General features: G+C 38.9%; 2 protein-coding genes across 2 annotated transcripts in view; one reads left to right on the top strand and one right to left on the bottom strand.

The window, feature by feature from the left end:
* TRMT1L (tRNA methyltransferase 1L) lies at positions 1 to 21,171 on the bottom strand (the record flags this gene model as incomplete). The annotated part of the gene is made up of 16 exons (XM_082484151.1): positions 1 to 1,240; positions 1,361 to 1,487; positions 1,920 to 1,979; positions 2,621 to 2,787; positions 3,528 to 3,606; positions 4,902 to 5,092; positions 6,542 to 6,754; positions 7,714 to 7,960; positions 9,225 to 9,304; positions 10,467 to 10,590; positions 12,925 to 13,054; positions 13,586 to 13,650; positions 14,647 to 14,760; positions 16,634 to 16,744; positions 17,921 to 18,073; positions 21,051 to 21,171. 16 exons carry the CDS (start codon positions 21,169 to 21,171, stop codon positions 925 to 927), a joined length of 2,298 nt encoding a protein of 765 aa, XP_082340277.1. The 3' UTR covers positions 1 to 924.
* Positions 21,172 to 22,475: 1,304 nt separating this feature from the next.
* Positions 22,476 to 24,571, top strand: part of SWT1 (SWT1 RNA endoribonuclease homolog) — a gene marked incomplete at its 5' end in the record, with an annotated part of 40,009 nt that continues 37,913 nt past the window's right edge. Inside the window, one exon of the mRNA XM_082484015.1 lies at positions 22,476 to 22,541. Within this exon, the coding sequence (XP_082340141.1) occupies positions 22,476 to 22,541 (66 nt within the window). The remainder of the gene's footprint in view (positions 22,542 to 24,571) is intronic.

Below are 24,571 nucleotides of genomic sequence, written 5' to 3'. Positions count from 1 at the left end.
TCTGAGCAAAGTTTTGGGGAAAGAAAGGACAAAGTCAAGCTTATTTGGCTGGAATTCTGCCATATATTTAAGGAAACCAGAACTGACTACCAACACACAGCATCTTTGCTCGTTCACAGAAGAGATCTTTTTAACAGCTAAGATTGTATTATTGACAAAGTCATAGCAAAACTTCACCTAGAACTTCCAACTTGTGGTGTCTTGTCACTGTACCTTTTTGCAGTACACAACCAAATGTAATCTCTGAACAAACAACTACCTAGAGTGACTAACACAATTCACTGAAGTTTGGTTATAAACTGAAGTTTCAGTAACAGTCATGTAACCATTCCTTTCTGTTCTCACTTGTCTTAGGTCCTTGCTTGTAGACAGAACTATGAAAACAGAACTGAATGCCAAATTACATGTGCAATCTGGAGTTAGAAGTGCGCCGAGTCAGGACTTTCTGGCTTGCTTAAAGTCAGATCAGATTTTATCCTGTAATATTTTACCTTAACATGACCTCCCTCTCAATTGTAACTAGTCAGGTTTTAGGAATGATTCATTTTAGGAATATTCCATTTCATATTAACCTCACGTTCGGAAATGCTTAAGACTTTTGGCCCCATCCACCCTTCTGGATTCTGTGCTAGCAATAAGGCTTTAACAAAGACTCAGGAGCAGCCACAATGCCTCAGTGTGAAAGTGGATGTGAGCATAAAAGCAAGTAACTGTCTCGGAGACCTTCTCACAGTAACAGTACCTTGACCACACACGCTGTGATCAGGGGTAAGTTCTGCTACATAATTCTAAAATGTCTTTTCAAATTAAAATAGCAGGCAACTCAAACTTTCAAAATCCAGTTTGGTAAGAAGTACTGGATTACTTGAACAGGGTGTGGTTGCAAGTCTGTAATATCCTGGTCTATGAACGAGATGATTTGCATTAATCAGCTGCACAGTGAGTAGCATAATCTTCTGTGAACGTGGTGGCAGCAACTCCAGATTTATCATCTTCCAGAAACTCGACATCTTCTGCCTTGCCATCTGCAGCAGCTTGAACCTGTTCTCCTGCCTGGACATCTTCAGCTAGATGGACAGGGCCTTCTGCCTGCCCCCCCGTGTACGTGGGAGTGCTGTACTTCATAAGAATAGTCTTAAATTGTGCCAAGGGTGCATTTGTGCGAACTCCCATAGGATCAAAGTGGGTTCTACTTACTCTGTATCCAGCTTCAGAGAGATAGTATAAGAACTTATTTAACCTAAAAAAAACACCAAAATAATTCATTTAAAAAGAAGGTAATGCTAATAAGGCTGATTTAATACAAGTGTTGTATCAGTTATCACAGTAGTATAAGTTGGAACTTAAATGAAACCCTTACTTTGGCATGTTCATTCCTTTAATACTGTGTCTGTGGATATTGTAGTAAAATGCAGGGTGCTCAGCACTGTTCTCAGATTTTTGTCGCTTCGCCGTGTTTCGAATAATTTCATCACTTTTTCTTTTTCCTGGACCACAAAAAATGCCAGTGAAACTAGTGAATGTTCAGTAAGAGCACAGAAAATACCAAAGACAGTACACAGAAAAAAAAAAAAAGCCACATAGCAACTAGACCTTTGTGTCTGCTTTTATAAGCTAGTATTTTACAGAGTTAAAAATTGAGCCTGAATTTAATTAACATCCCATTTTCAGTATTAACAAATGAAGTTAAGTAGGCTTCATGGAGTATTTAGCATTCTGCTTTTACGAGTAAATATGATTCTGGATGAAGATAAAGTAAAATCAGTATTCAGCAGGAAAAAACTCCCGAGTACCAGTATCATTAAATAATAATAAAAAAAAAAAAAACTCCACCACATGAACACTAGGTTGGCTTAGCCATCACTTAAGCTATAGTTTAATTTGAAACTGCTACAGCTACACCAAAATGATCTACTTACCATGTACCAAGGAGGATTCTGCAGAAGTATTTGGTGTTTTAATATATACGCCACATTCTTCTAGAATACAATTAAAAATCAAAATTAATTCTACTGTTAGACAGTAAAATGGCAAAATGCCTTGGTTAAGAAGAAAGAAATACATTCTGGCCTAAAGAAGGAAGTGTAGCAAGAAGCATACATATGGGTAACTTTTACATACAGCTCAGTAACTTGAATTTAGAGGGGATATTCAAAATACGATTTCATGTAATAAGTAGAACAGCGTTCCCATGCAGAAAGCCATTTCTTTTGGCACACTGATTTGCAATCCCTGCAGAGTATGCAGGGCACAACAGTTGGAGTCCTCTCTTCCTAACAGCAGCATGTGCTCTGAGGTCAGGATCAGAATACACTAAAGAATTATCAGACACTTAGTATTTCCATCTCCTTCAGGGAAAATGATGGATTTCAGGGCTGTCGACCTTCCCGCATTATGTTTATTTGGGTTAGGATCTGTCATTCTGATTAAATATGTCTAATCCAGTGCTATGCCTCTGACAGACCCTGCTCTTTTTACAGCACCAGAAACCACCTGACAAAGCCCACACTGCATTCAATTTTGTGGATACGCTGCTGTTAGTAGTAAGTTACCAAAGAGCAGCATCTCTCTAAATCACCACAAAGCCAGTTCTTTTTGTGAAGTCTGCCATTTTTCTTACCTTGTTTGTTCTCATCATAAGGACTATGAGTAGAAAAATGTTTTAAAGTTGTGCACTCTGCTTCGCAAACTAATGTCTTCAGCAGTGGCTGAGCTTCATCCAAACCATATTGGACAGCCTCAAACAGCATTCTTCTGAGGAATCCAGTGTTAAACAGTGCTCCTGACCTACGAAATGCAAGACAAGTGAAAAGTTAAGACTTTCTAGTGAAATCAAAAAGGTTGCTCTAAAGATCTCTTGCCCGAATTACATTACACTGAATGCAATTACATTACACTGAAGTGCTGCATCAGGCTGACTGTGATCTTAAATTAGTGATTATGAATTGCATTGTTTGCAATGACCGTAATATTGGTCTTGATTTATTTTTCTTAACAAGATCTTAATGGTAATTTTATTTCTGCCCTACAGATGAGGAAGTCATTTAAACCCCACAAGAAAGGCACTGACAATTATCAACCATTTTTAAAACTGTTTTGAAATGGTTAAAAGACAAAGATTTATTATTCTTTCTCACAAGAGAAAATTCTAAGTATTAATTATCAAGCACTGTATTATTATTTACTGCCGTCAGCACAGGCAAGGATTTACTAAATAAATTCTATTAATCTTGCTTAACATTTGGCGACTAGAGGAACACACATCCAGGTTCTGTGCAGGATGTATTATGTAAGTTGCACTGGATGTGGAAATTTAAAGCAAGTTTGCTATTGTTTATTAACTGGTTTGAATACAAATTAAAATCAATTAAAAGTTTCCTGAATTCCTCTCAATTGCTGCACCTCCTTTTGTAGTGCTAAAATATCCATCAGACTTGCATTTTTATTATATGACTGAACAGCTGACCTCCACAGAGGTCCTTCCACCCTAACTTATCCTCCGATTCTGTATTGTGTTCTGGACTTACCAGAGAGGACCAAGAACTACTGCTGTCTTCCCAGGCATACTGCCATGACAATCACAAGGTAGCTGCTGGTAAGGGTTCTCTACAATAGAAAAACAGGATTTAAGTTGTTTTTAAATAGTCAGCAATGCCTACTTTACTGGGGAGAGATGACATAGATTACTTCAGTGCAGGTATTTGGAAGGGCAAGCAACAGCAGAAGTGTGACACCATTCTCACTTCTGCCAAGCAGTGCTTGTAAGAATTTAGTGATTGATGACTTGATCTTTAATCATTATTAAAACATTGAAGAAAAAAAAGCAGCCATACAACTTCCTATGTTTCTTGGCAGATTTCAAGTAACAAGGAAATTATTAGCCTTCCTACTGAGTAGCTGTCCAGGTTAACAGTAAATATCAACAACAAAAACTTCAAACATCAGCCAGTTACATCTACAAAATACAGCCCACCTACAAGTTTTCTAAGTTGTAAGTCAGCTTGCTTGCAAGTAAGGCATGAAGTAAACAATTCATCTTTATTATAACACTGTACTTATCAGTTACTCATTTCTGTTCTTAAAACTTTATCACGCTTTTTAAAATCTTTTTAATAACAAGCTCAAGGCATGCTCCTACACCTGCCTTTGAGCAGGGCAGTCAAAAACACCACCATATCCAGATATCCAAGAACCCCTAACTCTGAAACAAGATTTTTCCATTTATATTCACCCCAAAACCTACAATCTGGCTAGTAGCTACCTCTTAGCTTAATTTTTGTCTCCTACATCTGCTAACTCATGTATAGAGACAGCCCACAAACAGTTAACTTATAACCTAGAGGCTGCCTTTATTTACCACTAAGTGTTAGATGCATTAACATTTCCTACCACACCTGCTGGGATATTTCCACCAGGCATTTACAGATACTGCCCAAGGTCAGGCAGAATACACCCTCATCTGAGGGGAAAGTGACACTGTTTAATTCCCTACATTTTAAGGTAACTGAAAGGAACAGTAGAGAAGCAATCTGACACCAAAAATCTATCAAGCTGCCACTGTATGGAGGAAATGAACAGTAGCCAAGACTGTCCCAAAGCCAATGCCCTTTACTGAAAGGACAGATCCACGGGCATATCAGGCATCCCAGAAGCTACAGCTAGTTGGAGTATGTCCAGTCTACAAACAGCAAAATCCATGCAGACAACTAATCTAACCCAGTACCATAAAGCAGATACTGTAGTATTAGAAATACCTTCTCCTTCGTATAATACACCCATCACCAAATTAACTGGAATTATTACTTTACTAACAGGATGTAAATATAAACAAGGCCTAAACAAACACAAAAGGGAGATACAGGAATTGGATCTTCTAGAAAGTGCAAGTAAAAGCCATTTACCTTCTACCATATTACCCTCTTTCTGAAAAATTCTCTCTTCACACCACTGGCAATGGATGAGGTATCTTATTTTCTTTGCTGAATCATCTGCAGGAGATGGTCCCCTTAAAACTCTGACCACTACTAGAACAAAATGTTCTAGAGCTACTGCGAGTAAAACTTCAATGCCTTTGTTACAGCGAGCTGCAGCTCTATGAAGGAAAAACAAACACAAAACCAAACTGTACTGAATTCAGCAGATTGACATGGACACCTGCAACTGCCAAAAGATTCTTGAGAAAGAGATACTAAAGATCTGAGAAACCGATCAAGAGAAAGCATTATTTTTTTTAAGTGCCTGGTTTTGTTTACTTGGTGTCAGGCTAAGCAAATCCTGTTTTACTTCCATTTATCACATCTAGAAATATTAGTCTGCCATCTGCATCATCTTTATATCCAAATACCTACCTATTGCCAGGATATTGTAAGAAGAAATACAAACACACTAAATGAAAATCCAAGAAAGTAGACACGTAGAGGGACACACCTGATGGTAAATCATCAAATGTTAATTAAGTAAGGACTGTGGAAAGGTAGGTGAGCAGTTCCTGAATAGGTAAGCATTGAGGAGGAAGAAGAAATCTTTAGGGGAGTTGGAACATGTAACCCAAAACACAATTAAAACTTTGCTTGAGCAGCGTATCTGTATCTAAGAATATTCTACAGGGAACAACTTCACTTATGTAGGGTGATAAAGAAGTCTAAACATGCGCAGGTCAGCATTTTACTCTGGCATTTTGAAGACCTCTGTGCACTTTATTTCCTCCCCATCTTTTCTGAGCAGTTGTCCCATCCTGTTGCCTGCATCTCCCCTCTCCCCCTTCCCCCCCGAGTTAGGGACCAAGTTTTATGTCTTCATTTATTTAATAGACTGAATTTACTGAGAATATCTATATGCAAATGACAATTTTACAAGTTAGTAATTAAATAAATCTTTTTAACTTCAAGCAGAAGGATCTGAAGTGAATATTGGTTTCCATTAAAGCAAGTCTAACTGTAATGCTTGGCTATAAGCCATTCAAGCAGTTTAATTAATATTTTAAAGTCTCATGCAGCACTAAACCAACCAAAAACTGACAAAGGAATAAAACAGTTTGCAGATAGGCAAGTCAGGATATTACTTGGTAAAACACTGGAAGAGGCTGCCCAGAGAGGTGGTAGATGCCCCATCCCTGGAAACATTCAAGGTCAGGTTGAACAGGGCTCTGAGCAACCTGACCTAGTTGAAGATGTCCCTGCTCATTGCAGGGAGGTTGGACTAGATGGCCTTTAAAGGTCCCTTCCAACCCAAACTATTCTATGATTCTCCTTTTTACATTACCATCCCTTCCCACCACCAAAAAACCCCCTACCCGCCATCCCAAACCCCTACCCTATTTATGCATTTTCACGTTGCCCAGTCTTTAAGTTTAAAATTTACATTATCCCATAGCAGCACAAAAAATATGAAACATTAATTTTGCAGTAAGTAGTCTGGCTTTTAGAATTAAGGAATTCTGGAAACTGAACACATAGAAGCTACAGCAGAAGTCTCAAGTTTTGCATCACTAATACTTTTCTAATAAATTTCTACCAGAATTTGAATACTGTTTTAACAGTACCTTGTCACAGCAGCAATTACTATTCTGGCTGCTAGTTCCTTATAGTACTCCGTTCTGACAATGTTACATCCATAATGACGCAGGGCAACATGTTGAGCCTTTGCATACAAAGAACTGGTGTCTGTGGATGTCAATGACACAATTCCAAGATTTCTCACATTTCTAAAGGCAGAATCCAGATAATTCACAGAAGTTCCAAAGGGGTCCAAATGGCTGAAAAGAAAAGAAGTCCCACTGAGTATCTATATATAGATGCTCAAGAGTTTAGCTTTAATGTCAGGAAAACACAATTTTATAAGCTTCACCTATGGTCATATTTAAAACAAAATGAGAAAAGGGGACTAAAATTTACAGCACACCTCTCATGAATTACTCTGGAATACTTAAGTGTCAAATTGCAAGAGCCAGGGCAGCACTATGCTGGAGAAAACCACATCAGCACAAAGCCAGCAAGTATATTTTTTTTGCATCCTGCCCCACTGATTAATTCAAGTTATAAGAACATTGGCCTGATGCTTACCTTTATCCTTAAAACAAAGGGAAACTTCTAAAACCAAAAATATCTTCAAACGCAGTCATTCCAGTTTATGTACTAAATAATTAGCCTAATTTTCAGCTTGAAGACTTTTGCCTGATTAGCTGAGATCTACATATTAATCAATACCAAAAAAATCCAATCACTTGCTTTGATATCTCTATAGGTTTTGAATGTATATATCTATAAACTCAAATCAGAAGAATTAGCCTACTTTAATTGAAATTGAATATGCTGCTAAAAGGATTAAAAGAAGAGATGTACTGAAGTCCTACACAATGACATGCAGAGGTGTGAATTTTAAACTAATTAGAAGTTTTAAGGAGAAAAAAAAAAAGGATTAATTCGACATTTCTCTTTATCAAGCAGAAGTTATAAAAAAAATAGTTTGGCTTAAAATTTTCACGTACATTTTTAGTCCATTCTGGATGTCAGAAGGGCTTTTTCCAGCAATTTCTAAAACATTTAAGGTTAGTGTTCTCCCACACCATTTCTGGGACAATAGAATTACATTTAAAATACTGTGTGACCATTGGTTGCTTCTTTCATTCCAACTTCCCTAAATAATCATACACTGGGAGATGGAGTGTGTCATTACCAAACCAGAAAATTATTAACAGAAACAGTCAACACTTACATAAAATCAAATGATCTCAAATGCATTATAACATTGGCATCCATTTTTGTCACCTCAATGGTGTCAGTATTTTCTTCTCCATCTCCCATAGCTTCATCATTGTCTTCTTCCTTAGTGTTCAGTTTCACCTTCATTTTGTTTAAATGGCAGTTTTCCTGAATCATTGTCACAGAATTTTCATTACAATCATTAATTGTAACTTTCACAGAACTTCTGAGATGCTTTGCCCATTGTAATCCCATTATACCTAAGGAAAGACAGAATTGTAACTCCATGACAGAATAAGGAGTTGGTTTCTGGGTCGCTGAACTTGTTAAGAAAAAAAATGATCCTTTTAAATGTTTATAATACAGAAGTGTGTGTGATGCAAATTTTGCCATGTTCCTGCAAAAACGTGTTGGTGACATTCTGCCTCAGCACAGAGTGACAATGGAGTTTATAAAGTGACAGTCTATTTGTCACCTTCTTATATGATAACTGGGGTTATAGACTGAAAGTCTTGTGATTTTTGCAGCAAGCTGGACCCACAATCTGCAGAAAAGCCCCTTGGCTTGTTTAACACTCCAGAGTAAAAGACAGACTGCTGTCACAGACCAATAGTAAAACACAAACATGAGAATAGGTACTGTGAACGCTTTTAGGCTGCCTCCAAACATGTATTGCTGACTGTCCTGATTTCAGCTGAAAAAAAAAATACAAGCTTTACTTAGCAACAACTAAACCAATGTGTTATCAACATTATTCTCATACTAAATCCAAAACACAGCAGCTACTAGGAAAAAAATTAACTTTATCCCAGCTGAAACCAGGACAGTGACGTTGGTAGTCAAGGCTATGATTACACTGCAGAAGTACTGGGCACAATGCACTTGTGAAATCTGGCTTAGTACAGAATGGTGATAAATTTATTATCAGGAATTTTTATGCACAATTCTGAGCACTTACTGCTGTTCTCATCTATGACCTTACGTTTACAGTAGCTGGCTGATCATGAGGCAGCAATCCAGATCTCTTCAGATTTTTGTTCCAGGTAGTTATTAGACACTAATATTGTCTATTGTCTAAACTTTACATTTAGTTCATGTTCAGAAATTTTGCAGTCAATTATGAGGTGATTCTGATTAAGCAGCTTTGATTCATCACCATTTTTAAACCACAGGTTGATTTTACAGCCAAATTCCACAGCCGGAGTCACAAGAGATTTGTGGCCTTGGACGCAAGCTTAGGAAGATGCCATAGACATTAAGGCAACTGATTTTAAGGAGACCACTAAACTTTGATTTAATATTATTTACAATCTTTTTAAAAGGCATAATACCAGTCTCTCAATGGCTGGGTTTATTTTGTTTTGTTTTGGGTTTTTTTGGTATGGAAGCTAATGACTGCCTGCCCAAGGAAAAAAAACATTGTGTACCTCACATTATTTTTGAATACGCGATATCAGTTATGACTGATTTCTGCAGCTTCCTACTATTGGATATTAGACAAAAGATTAAAGAAATTGACTTTACCAGTGGCACCAAAAGCATCCAGACATTCTATTGGTTTACGTTCCTCAGCTAGAACAGCTAGTGCGCAGAATATCAATTGCCTTGAAAATAAAAAATAGTCATAGTAAGTAAGTTGAGAAAATATTTTTCCTTCCTTTTCCTTATTTATTTCCCTTGAACATAATACTAGAACATTTATGCTAAACCCTACCTTTTACACAGAAGAATTATAAATCAAAAACCTCACCTACCCTTGAAAGTTTAATTCTACAGCAGGATAAAGTAAGATCTATGAATCAACTCAATAGTTACTAAACACTGGAAAAAGTGGCTAGCGTTCGAAAGTAGATAGTGTTTTTCTTAACTCTCCCGGCACAATTTGGTACTATCCTACGAATGGCTTTGTATTTAAAAACATGTCAGAAACTACTGTAGAGCAATGGAATTCCACTGTGTTGAGGAATAGGCCTTGTTTTTTAGACATAGCCATAACCTGACTTGCAATGGCCTTCTTCAGAGGCATGCCTTAGCTTTCACAGATGAATCTGAGCTAACTTCAAATCTGGAAGCTCAAATATTAAAAGCACTGAGAACATGAAGGGTCAGCACAGGCTGAAGCCCAGTCCCATGCATTGGTATCAACGATCGCACCTTTCAGTTGAGCTACAGACACTATTTTTGACTCTCCTTAAACAAAGAAAATGTTTCTTCCTTAATCTTTTTTAATACAAATAGAGAGAAGACACTTGAGAGAATCTGAGTCCCAAGAGAAAAAGGCCTAAAATATGAAAACTGTAAATTATAGGTACGCTGCTGTTCTGTTAGAGGAGAGCAGTGACTATCCATAGTATCTTGTGGAAATTCACAGAAAAACATCTTAAGTGTATACAGTGAAGTTAGCTTTCAAGTGTGCTCTTCTTTTCAAATCCTGTTCTTTTCCATAAACTACTCATTACATAAAAATATTTAATTGCTTCAGAAATGACAGTATTTCCCACATTGTGTTCCTGGGTGTAAATATTATTTCTCTAGACTTCTGATGGAAAACTGTCACAAATTAACAGAAATTATCCAAGCAGATAAATTAAAAGCAGTTCCAAACAGAATTCTTATCCCAGGAGCTGTATCTTATTACTCACCAATGCTACTTCTCCTGCCCTTTGAGCAAAAGTTTCACAGGGTTAGCTTTTCAAAACACACAAGCACTTTTCACTACAAACTCACCACTCCTCTGGTGCATCCTCGCACTCCCTGTTTGCTTACCTGTTTAGTTTCATTTTAGGATTGAAATAGGAATCTGTTTTCTGAGGTGTGGAGTAGTTGGGAAGAACCTGCACATCTGTGGCCGACTCTTTCAACACTTCATGAGAAGACTTGGGAGCAGTAACTAAAAGAAAGTAATTGTGGGGGAAGGTAAGAGTTTTTGAGAATTGAAAGTAGTATTAGCACATTTGATAAATTAAATTGAAAATCTGCTCTCATATAGCAAAACGTCTGGATTATGCAGTAATCCAACTGGCACACATATATCAGTTAACTAGTACGTGGGGTAAAAAAAGCAGGTAACAATTTATCTTCTAGTCCCAAAAGTGGCAGATAAGAATCAAGCTCTACCACAATTTTCTTCCCATAAAACACCAGATTTGTTTCTCAGTTGGGCTCCTATGTATCCATTGAAATTAAAGAAAGCAAGCCTGAGCCTGAGGCTTAGCACATTTGTTTTGCATGTTCAAACATAATACATTGCTAATTAATTAAAACCCTATTAACATAGTCCTGAATGTGTATCAGTGAACTCCAAAAATCCCTCAAAATCTTTGATCTAATCTCTGTAAATTATCAAACAGATTCATGAAATGTGTATAGACAGCAGAAGCTTAGGGATAATTTCAGCACTTAAGCTTTGTATAAAATAGTCTGTGGGAAAACAAGCTTTCTGATTTGACAGCTGTAAACACATTCTGTTTCCTCTGAGCATTTAACCCCAGTCTAACAGTAGCAAAATTTACCCAGGAATGACCAGGAAAAAATTGTTAGCTATAAACTAGATACTTCAGTGCTCAGCCTGCCTGTCTCTCAGTGCTTTCAAATACACAGATTGCATCTCTGTGATCTGCTTTATCATTTGCTCCATGTTCACAGCCCCCAAGTGTTGCTGAAGTGCCTCCAAAGCATGAAATATTTGACCTCTGGATTTCTCCTCTCCCCATGAGAAAAATAAACCACATGCATTTTTTTTAAAAAATGACAAATGGGTCATTCTTTACTGACAGCTCTGAAGGGAACGATATAGAGATTAATATATTTCACAACACAGTCTCTGTTTCAGTTAAAGGCATGGAACATGTACCACTATCACTTCTTAGACTTACAAACTGATGCCTAGACACTAAACTACTCCTACACTGCGTATTGGCAACAGAAAGAAGTGTGACTCTCATAGCTCCCAGTCTCATCTTCATTATACTCGTCCTGGTTTCAGCTGGTAATTATCTTCCTAGTATGTTTTGGATTTAGAACGAGAATAATTTGATAACACATATTGTTTTAGTTGTTGCTAAGTGATGCTTATATTAAGTCAAGGACTTTTTCAGCTTCCCGTAGAAGTTGAGAGGGAGCACAGACAGGACAAACTGACCAAAGGAATATTCCATACCACAGATGTCATGCTCAGTATATAAATGCAGGGTGGCCGAGGTGGGGGAGGAATCCACAATTGCTCCTTGGAACAAGCTGGCAGGTGGTAAGAATGACTTGTGTTGCATCGCTGTGTTTTGTATATTCTTTTACCATTATTGTTATTATTATCTTCTGTTAGAGTTCTATTAAACCATCTTTACCTCAACCCACAATCCCCCCCCCCCCCCCCTTTTCTCCCTACCCTACTGGGCGTGGGGTGGGGAGTGAGCCAGCAGCTGCGTGGTCCTAGTTGCCGGCTGGGGTTAAACCACGACAATATTATATTTAAATAAAATCCATACGTCTACACAGAGACAGCGAGGAAAAAATCAGACCAATTTTCAACAGTAACAGTCCTGGCTGTAGCAAAAAAGACTTAGTTTTTACACACAAGCTCATCAATAATGTGCTTTTGACCTGACAGCTGTAGAGAACACACAACTTCCAAAAATAAAGATTCGGTATTCCAATTATTTACAATGCTTCCAATCTAGTTTATACAAGTTTAGAAACAAAAGTCTAATTCTGGAGAAAGTCAGACAGAATTGTTATTTACCATAGAACTACGAACAGCTCTGCCATGACTCTCAAGAAATGAAAAAAAGTAATCTTGTTTTGTGAATCCATGCTGATGCAGTTTGAATAAAAAGCAAGGGATTTTTATATTGCAGATTTATTCAAGACTGATTTACAAACACACACAGCCAAATACATAGGCATTAAATTCTCTATACAGATTGTTTCATGGAATCCACACCCTCCATTCTTTTGGAGACAGAAACCTACATTTACAACATTTAACTAATTGTGAACTAAATATTATTTAACAGTAAGAGCAGAGTAGCTGGTCAATGCAGAGACTAAATCACAGCACTGCTACACCTTTGAGGAAAAAAAGAAAGTCTGAAATATTAAGGGCAGATTTCTCATTAGTAAAGCTAAATCTGTTTTGGAATTTTTCTCATGTCTCTCACCCACATATCATAGTTATTCCGTGTGCTAGATAGTATAAAAAAATTGAATGTTTTATAGAAGAACCTACCTGTAATAAACCTTGACTCAGTTTCTCCTTTATTCACATGACGATTAATATGACCTATCATGTCAGTTCTTCGTGTGATAGTTGCTGAACAGATGATACAATGGTAATGGGCACCCATCTTTGAAAATGTCTGTAAAATATAATATGTGTAGTTTCAGAATACATAAACACATTTTAAGTAGAACTGTACCCGAACACAGGCACATGAAGTCATCTGTTACCTCTAGTGCATACAAAATATTTTGAATCTATAACCACAAAGACTGTAAATAATCATACCTGCAGAGCCAGCACAGCACAGCTCTCCTGCCTCAGCACCACAACCAATTAAACTCTGCCAATACTCCATATACTCAGCACACAGGGAAGGAACTGAGAAGCATCCATTTCCTGGCCTAATGAATCCTTTCTCTCTTCCACACAGAGCTGCTGTTTACTCCAAACCGTGACAGTGTTTTATCCACCAAAATAAGAGATACAACTACATTCAACCACCCAAAGGTAGTACATCACATACTTATATACTGGACTGATAAGCTTTTGGTACCCCACACTGGATAGCAAGACAGATCTTGAGTAAGTAGATCACAAAGGTTGTCCTAAATCACCCATTTCCCCCCACTCTGCAGGGTAACTTATTTCTGCGATTCTGCGTTTTTACCTGGTCTCCAACGAGGTTTGGTTTTACTGGACGACAAGGTAAGTGGCAGATGCACATTCTGTACCCTAGAAAACAAATTCTTGTCACATCACAGTACAGTAAATAAACAGAATGCATATGTCCTATACCACAAGCTCCAATTCAAAATGTTTTAGGGTATGGTCTCATTTAAGACTCCCAAATATTGCCACAAGACAACAACAAAAGAACATTACCAATCCTATGATAAACTCACCTTCCCCACAGAGAAATTTATCATCTAATTATACTTTATAAATTTTTAAAATCTGAAAAAAATACATACAGGCAATTCATTTGAATCCTACAAAGCTATAGTGAGTGTTCAGGCTATGTGGTATGTAACTCTGAAAAGCACTTGTGAGTATTTTACATAAGTATTGGTGTCTAACAGACTCGAGTAAACACACCTACAAGACATATGTTCCACAGTTTAAAGAAAAAAAGAAAACCTCAAACAATAAAAAAGACATCTGCTAGTGCATGCAAAACCAGAACTCCAGTCAGACCATTTTTAATTTAACTTTAATCTTGTCAATCTTCTGATTCATCATTTTATTTCCCACAAACTCATACACCTAGTTCTTCAAAAACATACTGCTCACTTACTTTTCCTTCCTAAACTTCCTGTAGGAATTTTAATGCATCTTACAAGTAGATCAGAGTTTGTAAAAAACAGATAAAGCTACTAAATACTGATACTAAAATTAAATACTTTAAGTATTTATCTGAAACCATGGAATCTTTATGATGAGCCAAAAATGACCAGACGTGCGCGTGTGTCTGATTAACTCGCCAAGAATTTTTTTTTTATATGAGAAAATGCACAACTGTAACTTTTTTGGCATGTAGCATATAGAGCTATTTTACATTTATATTGTGCATCCCACGTCAAAATTAATTAAGACATAATATGGTTCTAATTCAGAGCTGGTACCAAGATGCTGAAGTCAAGAGGAATTTAAAAAGATTAAACACAGAACAATGTCCTACATGTCCACAATTTCTTCTAGTATTTATTATTCAAATATGATTGCAGTTACCTTCAAATTCAACAGAAACTTTCCAGTGCAAATTCTGAAGGTGACGATGGAGTTTATGACTATAGCAAGCTTTGAATTTCTCCTCAGGACACAATGGACAACGTTTCTTTTCATCTGAAAATACAAATAAAGAAATAGTATGAGAAACATGAAATGCAGTTACCACGGATGGTAATAGGGATGCATGTTGAGAGAAAAAAGACTGAAGGTATTGCAAGAGATTAATTCCCCAGGGTATATTTTATTTCAAGCAACTACAAACATTAAATTTATGGATTGCCTCTTTCTACTCCATAGAATACAGCCAAGAACCACTATTACTTTAAAAATCATTAACTTCTACAACTTTTAGGTTTTGTTTTCTAGTACTTTTTACTCCAGCAAAATGAGGCTAATGCAACTTCTGAAGAGTATTGCAGAATAGCAGAATTTTATATATGAAGTCTAGAGACTTGCCATGTTAAAAAAAAACAACCAACCCAACTCAAGAGGTTAGAACAGGAATCTGTCTTCCCCTCTCCTGACTCTTTTAGATAAAACAAGCACCTGGTATCTTTTTAAGCTGAAAAAAAGATAATGTACTTTATATTAAAAAAAAACTTTTCTGCTTGGAAATCTTGCATAAGGGACAAAAAAGCAAAGGCAAGATTGTCTGACATCAAAGGTGTCAAAGCACTTGAAGTACTAACCAAAATAAAAACTAGCTATTGGGAGAGGTATGTTGTAGAGGTGTACATAGTAATTATGTATCAGAGCCTGCACACATCTCCTGCTGAGTCCTAAGATTGCTGAATGTCAAACAACCTCTCATGCAGAATTTCACAGAAAAGCTTGTATGTGTTCGCACGGCACAAGATAGATACTGGAATACGCCACACAACATGGGGGTCTATAATAATAATTACTTATAATATTAGGCTTGCACCACAGCAAAATTCCTTTTTTATTACTTTTTTGAGTGGATTACTATATCCATGCAGAGTCCCATGCCACGGAAGCCAACAGAGGCAGCCTACAGCTCACCAAGTAAATCACCAGTGTTCTCTGATGTTGATCAGCCTCTTTTACTGACTGATTTACCGAGTATCAAATACATGAGGTGATAGTAATAAATACAAGTCAGTTCATTAATACATGTGGCAGAAGAAAAAATAATTACTACTGAGAACAGGCAAGGGAATAATGAGTTTCTTATCACTACCATGGATTTACATATAACTTGGGGCTTAGCAACAGCTACAAGTACCAGACTTATGAGATACTTATGGTCTATCTCCTCATTAAAAGGAGAACAAACTCTCTATGTAAGTTTTTGGCATATTTGTTAGTAAAATTAATCAGACATGTAGGTAGGCTATTATTTCCATCAGTGGCCACTCTAAAAGATCATTAAGGAGCAAGAGACATACGATGCAGAGCCTATGTGGACCTTGATGATCATTTTTCTTGATCTGTGAATAAAAAACTAGTTTCAGTTGCAAAGGCTGCCACTGCCAGCACTAAATACACACATGTAATCAGAGGAAAAACTAAAAGTTGCAATAAAACCACTTTGCAGTCTTAAAGCAATCCTCCAACATACATCTAAATTGGAAATTAATATGGGGGAAAAAAAACCACAACATCCAAAACGGAATACATATTTAAATGGATATTTAAACACTGCAAAGACAACAGTTAGCTTCCCTGTTATCATGGCACCTGAAGTAAAATAAAAATGAGACTAAGCTACTGATGTATAGCTAGAATTAACAATTTGATGATCCGTGCACACATTAGGTAACATTAGAAATACTACAATGCAGAGGAAAAAGATGGGAAGGAATCATTAAGGCCCTAAATGTACTGAAGGAAGTACAACATTTGATAAGCAAGGGAACAAACCATAAAGCTTTTTTTAAAAAACAAAACAAAACAAAACAAATAGTCTTCAAGCATAAATATATGTAGTGGGTTAAAAATAAAGACTAAGAAAAAATGTAAATACCTGTAACATGAAGAACTGTGTTCTGGGATACTGCCACGGTAAACTCACCTTCTTTCAGGTCAGCTAGTTTCTCTAGATCAGCAAGATGTCTTTGAATTGAAATATGTTTCTCTAAAAAGCAGAGATATTTAGAAGTCAAACATTCTTAGTTTAAAGATTATTTTTAGTTTACTGCTATTTTTCTATGCATCATTTCAAATCTAACACTATTAGAGAATGACTATAGTACCAATTGTACTAGGAATACTTGTTTGTATCCTTTAACTTCCATGGTAGAAGGAATGACTGCAAAATTCATCCCCAGAATGGTTCTTTAATAAGATCCATATGTTTCCACATATTTCTACTTGCTTTTTAACGCTGACACACATCAAATTTCTCAAACTGGAAAGACCTTCATTTGAAAAAAAAAAAAAACCAAGCTGAAAAGATCACATCACATTCCATTTACCCCTGATTCTACTGGTTGGCATTGTTAGTGAATGCAAATCATGCACAAAGCAGTATAAAAACAACCTATGAACTGTCTGACAAAACTAAAATATCAGCTAGAAGTAGTATTTGTTACTTACAATTAGTCTAACTGTATAGCCAGGATATATTAAATTCTATCACTCTTCCCCCGCCTTAGGAGACTGTTTAACCTTTAAAATTTACCTCCCGATTTTTCAACATACCAGTCAATAGGAACAGTGGAGAATTTGCTTAAACAAGAGAATTAGCTTATCGTATATATCAGCTTCATTGGTTCCAGCACACAGAACATCCCAGTTTACAGTAATACTGATTCTGTAGCAATTATAAACTTTTACAATGTTTTTACCAGATCAGTCTTCAGGTTTCCTTATGTGAAACAAAGATAGCAATTGATCAATGTGCTCAAGATACAGAGGTGAGTTTTTAAACTAAGGTTAAAAACAATTTCTAGCGTTTTCTGCACTTAGATAAAATAGATTTTCTCTCCTCTCTGTGGTGCTTTTGCATCAGAGCCTGATGTAGATCATACCTCATCTAATTCTGACTTCTGTCACTGTGTACGTGCTAATTTCCACACTGATTTCTAGAAATGTTGGTAAGGGGAAAATAGCATCTAATTTGAAAGATATTTCCAATGCTTTTGGAAAATATTTTATTCAGATGCACGGGAAAAAGTATCCATACCTATCAGGTGTAAGGAATATGAGATTTCACACATTCCCTTTGCCTTCTTTTCCCTACTATTTCTACCTTTTCTCCTCCTTTCCTCAAGCACACAACATAAATATTCTTAAGAGTTTATTAGCTAACCTCTTGGATAATCAGATGATACATCCAAAATGTTGCTATCAGATTCCCTTGTGGATTCTTCCTCTGTTTCTTTTTCTTCAGTTTCCAATTCAGATCCAGTAACTTTCACATCCAAGTCGTTGCTTTTGACTTTTCCAGAAGCAACCACACCATCTTAAGAAAATCAAACAAAAAACATTAAAAGTGTTGTTGATATAATGGAGTTGTACAAATATGTTAATTTGTTTCCATTAATTTGGTGCTTCTAACAGGCAAAAATGACTACAAGTGTGAAGGAGAAAAAAAAATATAACGGCATGTTGGAGAATAATATGAGATTAATTATTGCTAATCCTTGGAAAACCACTGTGAAATAATGCCATCCTGGACAGAGGAAACTATTCACCCATCTGGATCATCGGATGTTTAAAGTTAACGAAATAATATTTACATGTTATTTTCTGGCAATGCAGCCCTAGCAACAAACAAAGCACACAAGGAGGCAGTCCAAATACTGTTAACAATGTACTATGAAAATTTGAAAACAGAAGTTTAGAATTGTTTATGACTAGTTAAACAATCTGAAAAAAGGAGGGGCATAAGGAAGGAATTTGCTACCATCAGGGGCCATGATGATGGTTAAGTGCTAGTGCCATCAGCATTTGCAAATGAATGACTTCTCCTGGGTAGCACAGAGATGGGCCTATTGAATAATTGAAGGCTGAGGGGTTAGGCAATAAAATGACAAAAAATTGTCAAGTGGTGGACTTGGGGGAAAAAAACCCTAATTTTGGTTTCACATATGAATAGATGGGCTTTCCTCACCAACTGACATTAGAAAAATACTAGGAAAGGATGCAGAAAGCCCCTGCTAGGTCTGCATATTGAACGCTATTGCCCCTGATCCCCCAAGCTTCAAAGGGACATAGCAGAACTAGTTAAGTTTCAGAAAAGGTTAACAAGAAATAACAAAGCTATGGCATTACTTCTTAGCTAACAGAGCAGGCTAGGACTACCTGCAGAGAGAGCACACAACTCAACCATTCACTGTCTATTCCAATACAAAAAGTAGGATGCAGCAAATGGAGGTATCAGCTGGAAATTCAGAGCAGAAGACTGTTCTCTACACAACCTACTGTTAATGCTGCGGACCTGCCTGCCAATGGCTGCAGTGGATGCTGCAAGTCTACAAGTGCCAAAATGAGAATTTTATGGAAGAGAAAGCCACTTGGGATTTTAAATTTGAAAACATGACCCATGGCTCAAGAAAACAGGGAGTAACAAACTTTTGTGCTTGAAGATATTTCTGGAGGATGCAGTAATGTATGGTTGCTCTGTTCTCCTAGTCTTCCTTAGCCATCTACTCCTGGGCACTACTTAAGACAGAATAAAGGCTGGAAGGATCTTACAGCAGTTCTCACGATTCCCCTAGGGTCTTTTGTTTGCTTGTAAACATTGCAGTTGGATACAAATCTTTGCTATTATTAAAAGAAATAAAATAAAATAAAAACCGGAACCGAAAGAGGAAATTGAAGTAATGCCTGAAGACAGGAGCTAGATAAATGGTTTAGAAAGATAGAACCACAGAGTAAAATTATTCTACCTTAAAATAGGTAGAATAAGGTATATTAAGGTATATTCTACCTTAAAATATATCAAGACCACCATTGCTACTCAGAGACCATTGCTGTAATTCACTCAGGTCTATTTTTAAGGTAACAACTCACCTAAGACAGACTTGTATTTCCTGCTTAGTTCTCAATTAAAAAGTTGCAAGATGCCTGCTTATAGTTTCTACGCACTTTATTAATAGAAAGACAGAAAGAAAATAAAGAAGGAAAAGGATTTTTGGTAAGAAATCCATCAGAAGAACAATGATTGACTATGACTACATGTGCTGCGAGAAAAACTGGTAATACTGTTACAAAAACGTATAGTGAGAGTATAGCAGTGGCCGAAGTCCACCAGTTGGACTGTATGCATCTTCAGAGCAAGTGATAGGTTAAAATGCTTAGAAAAGCGAGTACGCATACACGTACATATAGTTTGTAAATACATCTACGTGAAGAGAGGTAAACTTTCACATGAAATGATTACGAAAAGGAGGCTGTTACCAAAGCAAGATTGCAGGATTTTTAAAAGGCCCATCAGGAATCACTGATTATGCACAAACATAACAGTGCTTTAAAAAGCCTAATTTTTTTTTTTTTCCTTTTTGAATTAGAAGAGTCAGTTCACCTATAAGACTGCGAAGCAAATAACTGGCATCAATGCCACATCTGGCGCGGCCGGAAAACTGGCACAACCAGTTTAAAACACATTTAACAGAAAATACTGAGGAGAAAACAAAATACTGAGGAGAAAACAAAATACTGAGGAGAAAACAAAATACTGAGGAGAAAACAAAATACTGAGGAGAAAACAAAATACTGAGGAGAAAACAAAATACTGAGGAGAAAACAAAATACTGAGGAGAAAACAAAATACTGAGGAGAAAACAAAATACTGAGGAGAAAACAAAATACTGAGGAGGCAGCGACCGCATGGCGCACACCGCATCCCCATCCCGCCGCGAACAGGCCCCGGGTTGTAACGGGACCTCGTGGACCACGGTTTCGAAACAATGAAAGACCATCGCCAACGACAACTAAAAACCTCATTAGATCTAAAAGGGAGGAAAGAGGCGACACAAGTCCCCGGTTTCGCTGTTCCGCAGCTCCCCGAGCACGGAGGGAGGCGCCGAGGCCGCCGCCAAGGCTCAGCCCCCGGGCCGGGCCGGGCCGGCCCGCCGCCGGCTGCACGTGCGGCTCCGCCGCCTGCCCCGCACCGGCCCAATTCCACACAGAGTCGGGTGGAAGGGGGGAAAACCGGCCTTCCTTCACCTCCCTGGGGTTCTACGGCGCAGGCGGAGGGAGAGAGGAGAGGGCGCGAAGGCAGCTGCAGGCGCTCGGCTGTAAATTCAAACCCTCACGGGGTTCTCTCACGGCGCTTCTCCCTCCTGCGCCTCCGCCCGCAGCATCTCCCGCGCACGGCGGTGCCGCGCAGACCCGGCAAGAGGGGATACAACCGAACCGGTCCCCTCGGAGGGGGACGGAGGGCCTGGTTCCCGCCACACCGCCCGCTCACGGCCCCCCCCACGCCCGGCCCTCACTGAGTGCTGCGGTCTCGCTGCTGCTTTCGGGGTTCTCCTCATGGTCGCCTTCCCACCCCGGCTGCCTCTGCTCAGGGGACAGCCGCGCCAACGAGGCCTCCGCAGCCTCCTCCGCTGCCATCTTCTCCGAAGAAAGCCCGGTGGCGGGCGAAGGGAGGCGAGTCGAGGCAGAAGGACGGGCCGCCGTACCCACACGCCTCTTCTTTGGGAAGGGGGGCGGGGAGGCACGGCGGTGGCGGCCCAGCACGTACGGCGGGAAAGGAGGCGGGCCTGTACCGCCTACATTTCCCAGAGGGCCGCGGGGCCTCAGCTCCCGGGGTCGGGGGGTGGGGGCCGGGCCTTGCCCAGCGCGCTCCGCGGCGGGGAGGGGCCGGAGGCGAGCAGCGGGTTGGGGTGTGGTTGATCGGGAGGTCCCCGGCTCGAAAGAGGGGCCGTGACCGGGGCTTCCCCTGAGGCCCCTCCGCCAGCACCGTCTTTCTTGAGGCTGCTCGGCGCGACGTCGCTGCCTGCTTCGGTTTCGACGGGAAGGTGCGCCCGAGCTGTCTGGCTGTGAGGTGCGGCTGTCCCTGTGTCCTGCTGCCGGGGAGGAGTGTGTGTGTGTGAGGGAGAGAGGGAGGGGGTGTGCTGGCAGCTGCTAGGTGGGGTGAGGTGGGGTGGGGTGGGGGAGGCCGGCCGGCCGGCCTGAGGGGGTCTCGGGGGGTTCCCCCTGTATTTGCCTTTTCTTCACGCGTGGGGTTGGAGGCAGGAGGCCGCTGCCCTTGTAGTCGTGGCGGAGCAGCAGTTCTTCTTTCGGTGACTTCAGCCGGGCCGTGTTGAAGGCTGCCTTAAAGAGCCGTGTGTTTATTTAGTCTTCCCTGCTTTATAGCTGAGCTACTTCTGCGGCTTATCTGTGTAGGCAGTTGACCTGTACTCTGGAAGTTCACCTCCAGAACTTCGGGAGCTTCTGGTGAAGCTTTCGTACAGCCGTCTTAAACCTCTTGTTTGTGGCAGGCTCGCAGGACTAGTGTGTGTGGTGGTGTAGCTGTTGCGAGATGTCACGATATTGCCCCTACCCCAGGGGAAGTGGGGGGTAGAGCTAAGGTGAGAGTTATGTAGTTGGAACTGCTTTAAAACTTGACGGTTGTATGGCTAAATGTTAAAGGATGTTTGTCTCTATTAATCTGGTATGTTTGTTGGTACAAAATGTGTGTTTCTGGAGTAGATGGTAAAGTAATTGCCATCCTTTTTTTTCTGTGAAGTTCTTTTAGTAGCGAGATGTGAATAATTAACCCTGTTGAAATCTGCTGTGGATCTCTAATGAGAAAACAGAAGAAGAGTATTAGAGTATTTCTTCACTATGCAGTTAAATTTTATTTTTATACTAGCTGGAAACAAAAACTTGAAATAAATAATAATGGCAACACTGTTTTTTCTTAGGATTTGAAGATGTCTAAAAAGAAACTGAAGAAATTAACTGGAAAGGAAGGCTGTTTGGATGGCCGGGATGACAAAGTAGGAGCAGCTGTATTATGACTATTATCATTATTTTAATTCAAACCCCCACATTCAAGAAAAGAGCATGTATTGTTTAGCAGTCTTGTGATAAAAAAGATGAATCAAATTTAAAGGTGGGGTCACTAAGAACAGCAGGAGGGTTGAATTGGTCAGATAACTGCAAGTTCTAGCCAGGTAACTAGCTTATGTTTTTCTCCAAGGTCTATGAGTAGTGTGGGTGTCAGAAAATAAGAGATTTTTTATTTTTTTTTAGTATATCTTCCTGGTTGAGGAAAGTGGGACTTAAAACTGTTACCAAAACCACTACTGTTTTCCTGGATTGTTCTTTATCTTGGATCATATATCTTACAATTTGTGATTAGTCACAAATTATACTTCACAGCATTTTAGCAAGGAACCCTCAAATATTTCCTTTTAACCACTGAGACGTAAATTGATGACCAAAATTCTTAGTATACTCTGGTACATATTTGTATCTAGTGAGTAAGCTTTCACTGAATTGCTTGTAAAATGCAGGTGTTACAGGGGTGATAATCTTTCTGTTCATGCTTGTATGTATCTTCCCATTCTTTTTTATTGTTTGTCTCCTCTTCTGGGAAGTTATTTACTGCAAATAGTGTAATATATATACAATAAATCTACACTTGAGTTTGCTAGATTTTTTTACCTTGGATTTTTTAAGGTATATATAAAATAAAAGCGTTTTTAACTGTCTTCTCATAAATGTCTCAAAATGTTTGGAAGTGTTTATAAACGAGCATGATGTTATGGCCTTGTAAACTGAGTTACACATGTTAGAAGTCTTTTGCGTATGTAGAAAATGTTGTTCAAAGTCAAATATTTGTAACTATTTTCTCCTGAATTCCTTATTATTGTTCAGTTTCTCTTTTAGCACTGACTTATTCTAAGGTGGTTTTGTTTTGGTTTTTCTAACTTCTGTAATACAAAAGGTAAACACTTAGCTTAAAACCTCATACTGTAGCTGTATTGCTATTGCTAATGTCTATACCATTTGAAGAACAGTACAGAGTTTTAACTGTTGCGTGACTTCAGTCTGTTGAAGACAGCATTAAATATTGCTATTTGCAGACATTGACCAGTGCAAGCAACAGTGAGAACACAAACTAATAATAGCAAAAAGATAAGGAAACCTGTGAATAGTAGCAGGTGTTTCTTCAGTGTGATCACAGTATGGATAAGAGGTATCTTCAGCTCTTCCAGGTGACAGTAAGCCATTTAAGTAGTCATATTTAGGCATGACTGTGTGGGGACTTTGGTGGTTTGTTTTTTGTTTGGGTATTTTTTTTTGTGTGGTGTAAGCATGACCACAGATTACAGAAAGCCTTATGCCTGTTGGCTTTTAGCAGTTTGGCATGTAATTCCATAAGTATGAGTGAAAGGACATTTGTCACAGTATAAATTGGAACAGCTTTACACCGAGCTGTCTGGAGGAGTCAGCACAGCTGCCTCTTGGTAACGTGGCCTGGATAACACCAGGTGATATGACAGCCATGGGTTTGTAAACAGAACACCTAAACCATTCTGCTCCAAGAGGACATTTACCCCAAACTGGTAATGCTAAAAGGAAAGTAACAGCAAGGAAGTTTGCACAAGATGACCAAATTCAGTGAAAATCAGGGAATTATCAAGAGACTTGAGAAAAGAGGGAACTAGATTGAAAAGAAATACTAAAAACATCATGAAAACTCGTGGTTCTAAGTGAATAGGCCTTGAAGAGAGAAAGCGGTAACACAGTAACAGCTAAACTGGGCTTGATACTGCCAGAAGTTGTCCCACCAGCATCACGACCTCCACCTGCCCTGATGGAGCACATTTGCTGCTGGACACGGTCAGCAGCCTGCGTTCCAGCTGGTGTATAGTGACAGTACAGGGGGGGCATCACGTAGGGTCCCACACCTTGGGTGTGTGTACGTGAGCTCGTGGGGGGGCCTTTCGCACCAGCGTGTGCATTAGCAGATTGTAGGAGGTGGTACAGCTGCACACACGACTGGAGCACCCACGTCTTC

This window comes from Vanellus vanellus (genome assembly GCF_965231255.1).
Source record: "Vanellus vanellus genome assembly, chromosome: 5".
NCBI classification, from domain to species: domain Eukaryota; kingdom Metazoa; phylum Chordata; class Aves; order Charadriiformes; family Charadriidae; genus Vanellus; species Vanellus vanellus.
This window is presented reverse-complemented; position numbering and strand designations above follow the sequence as displayed.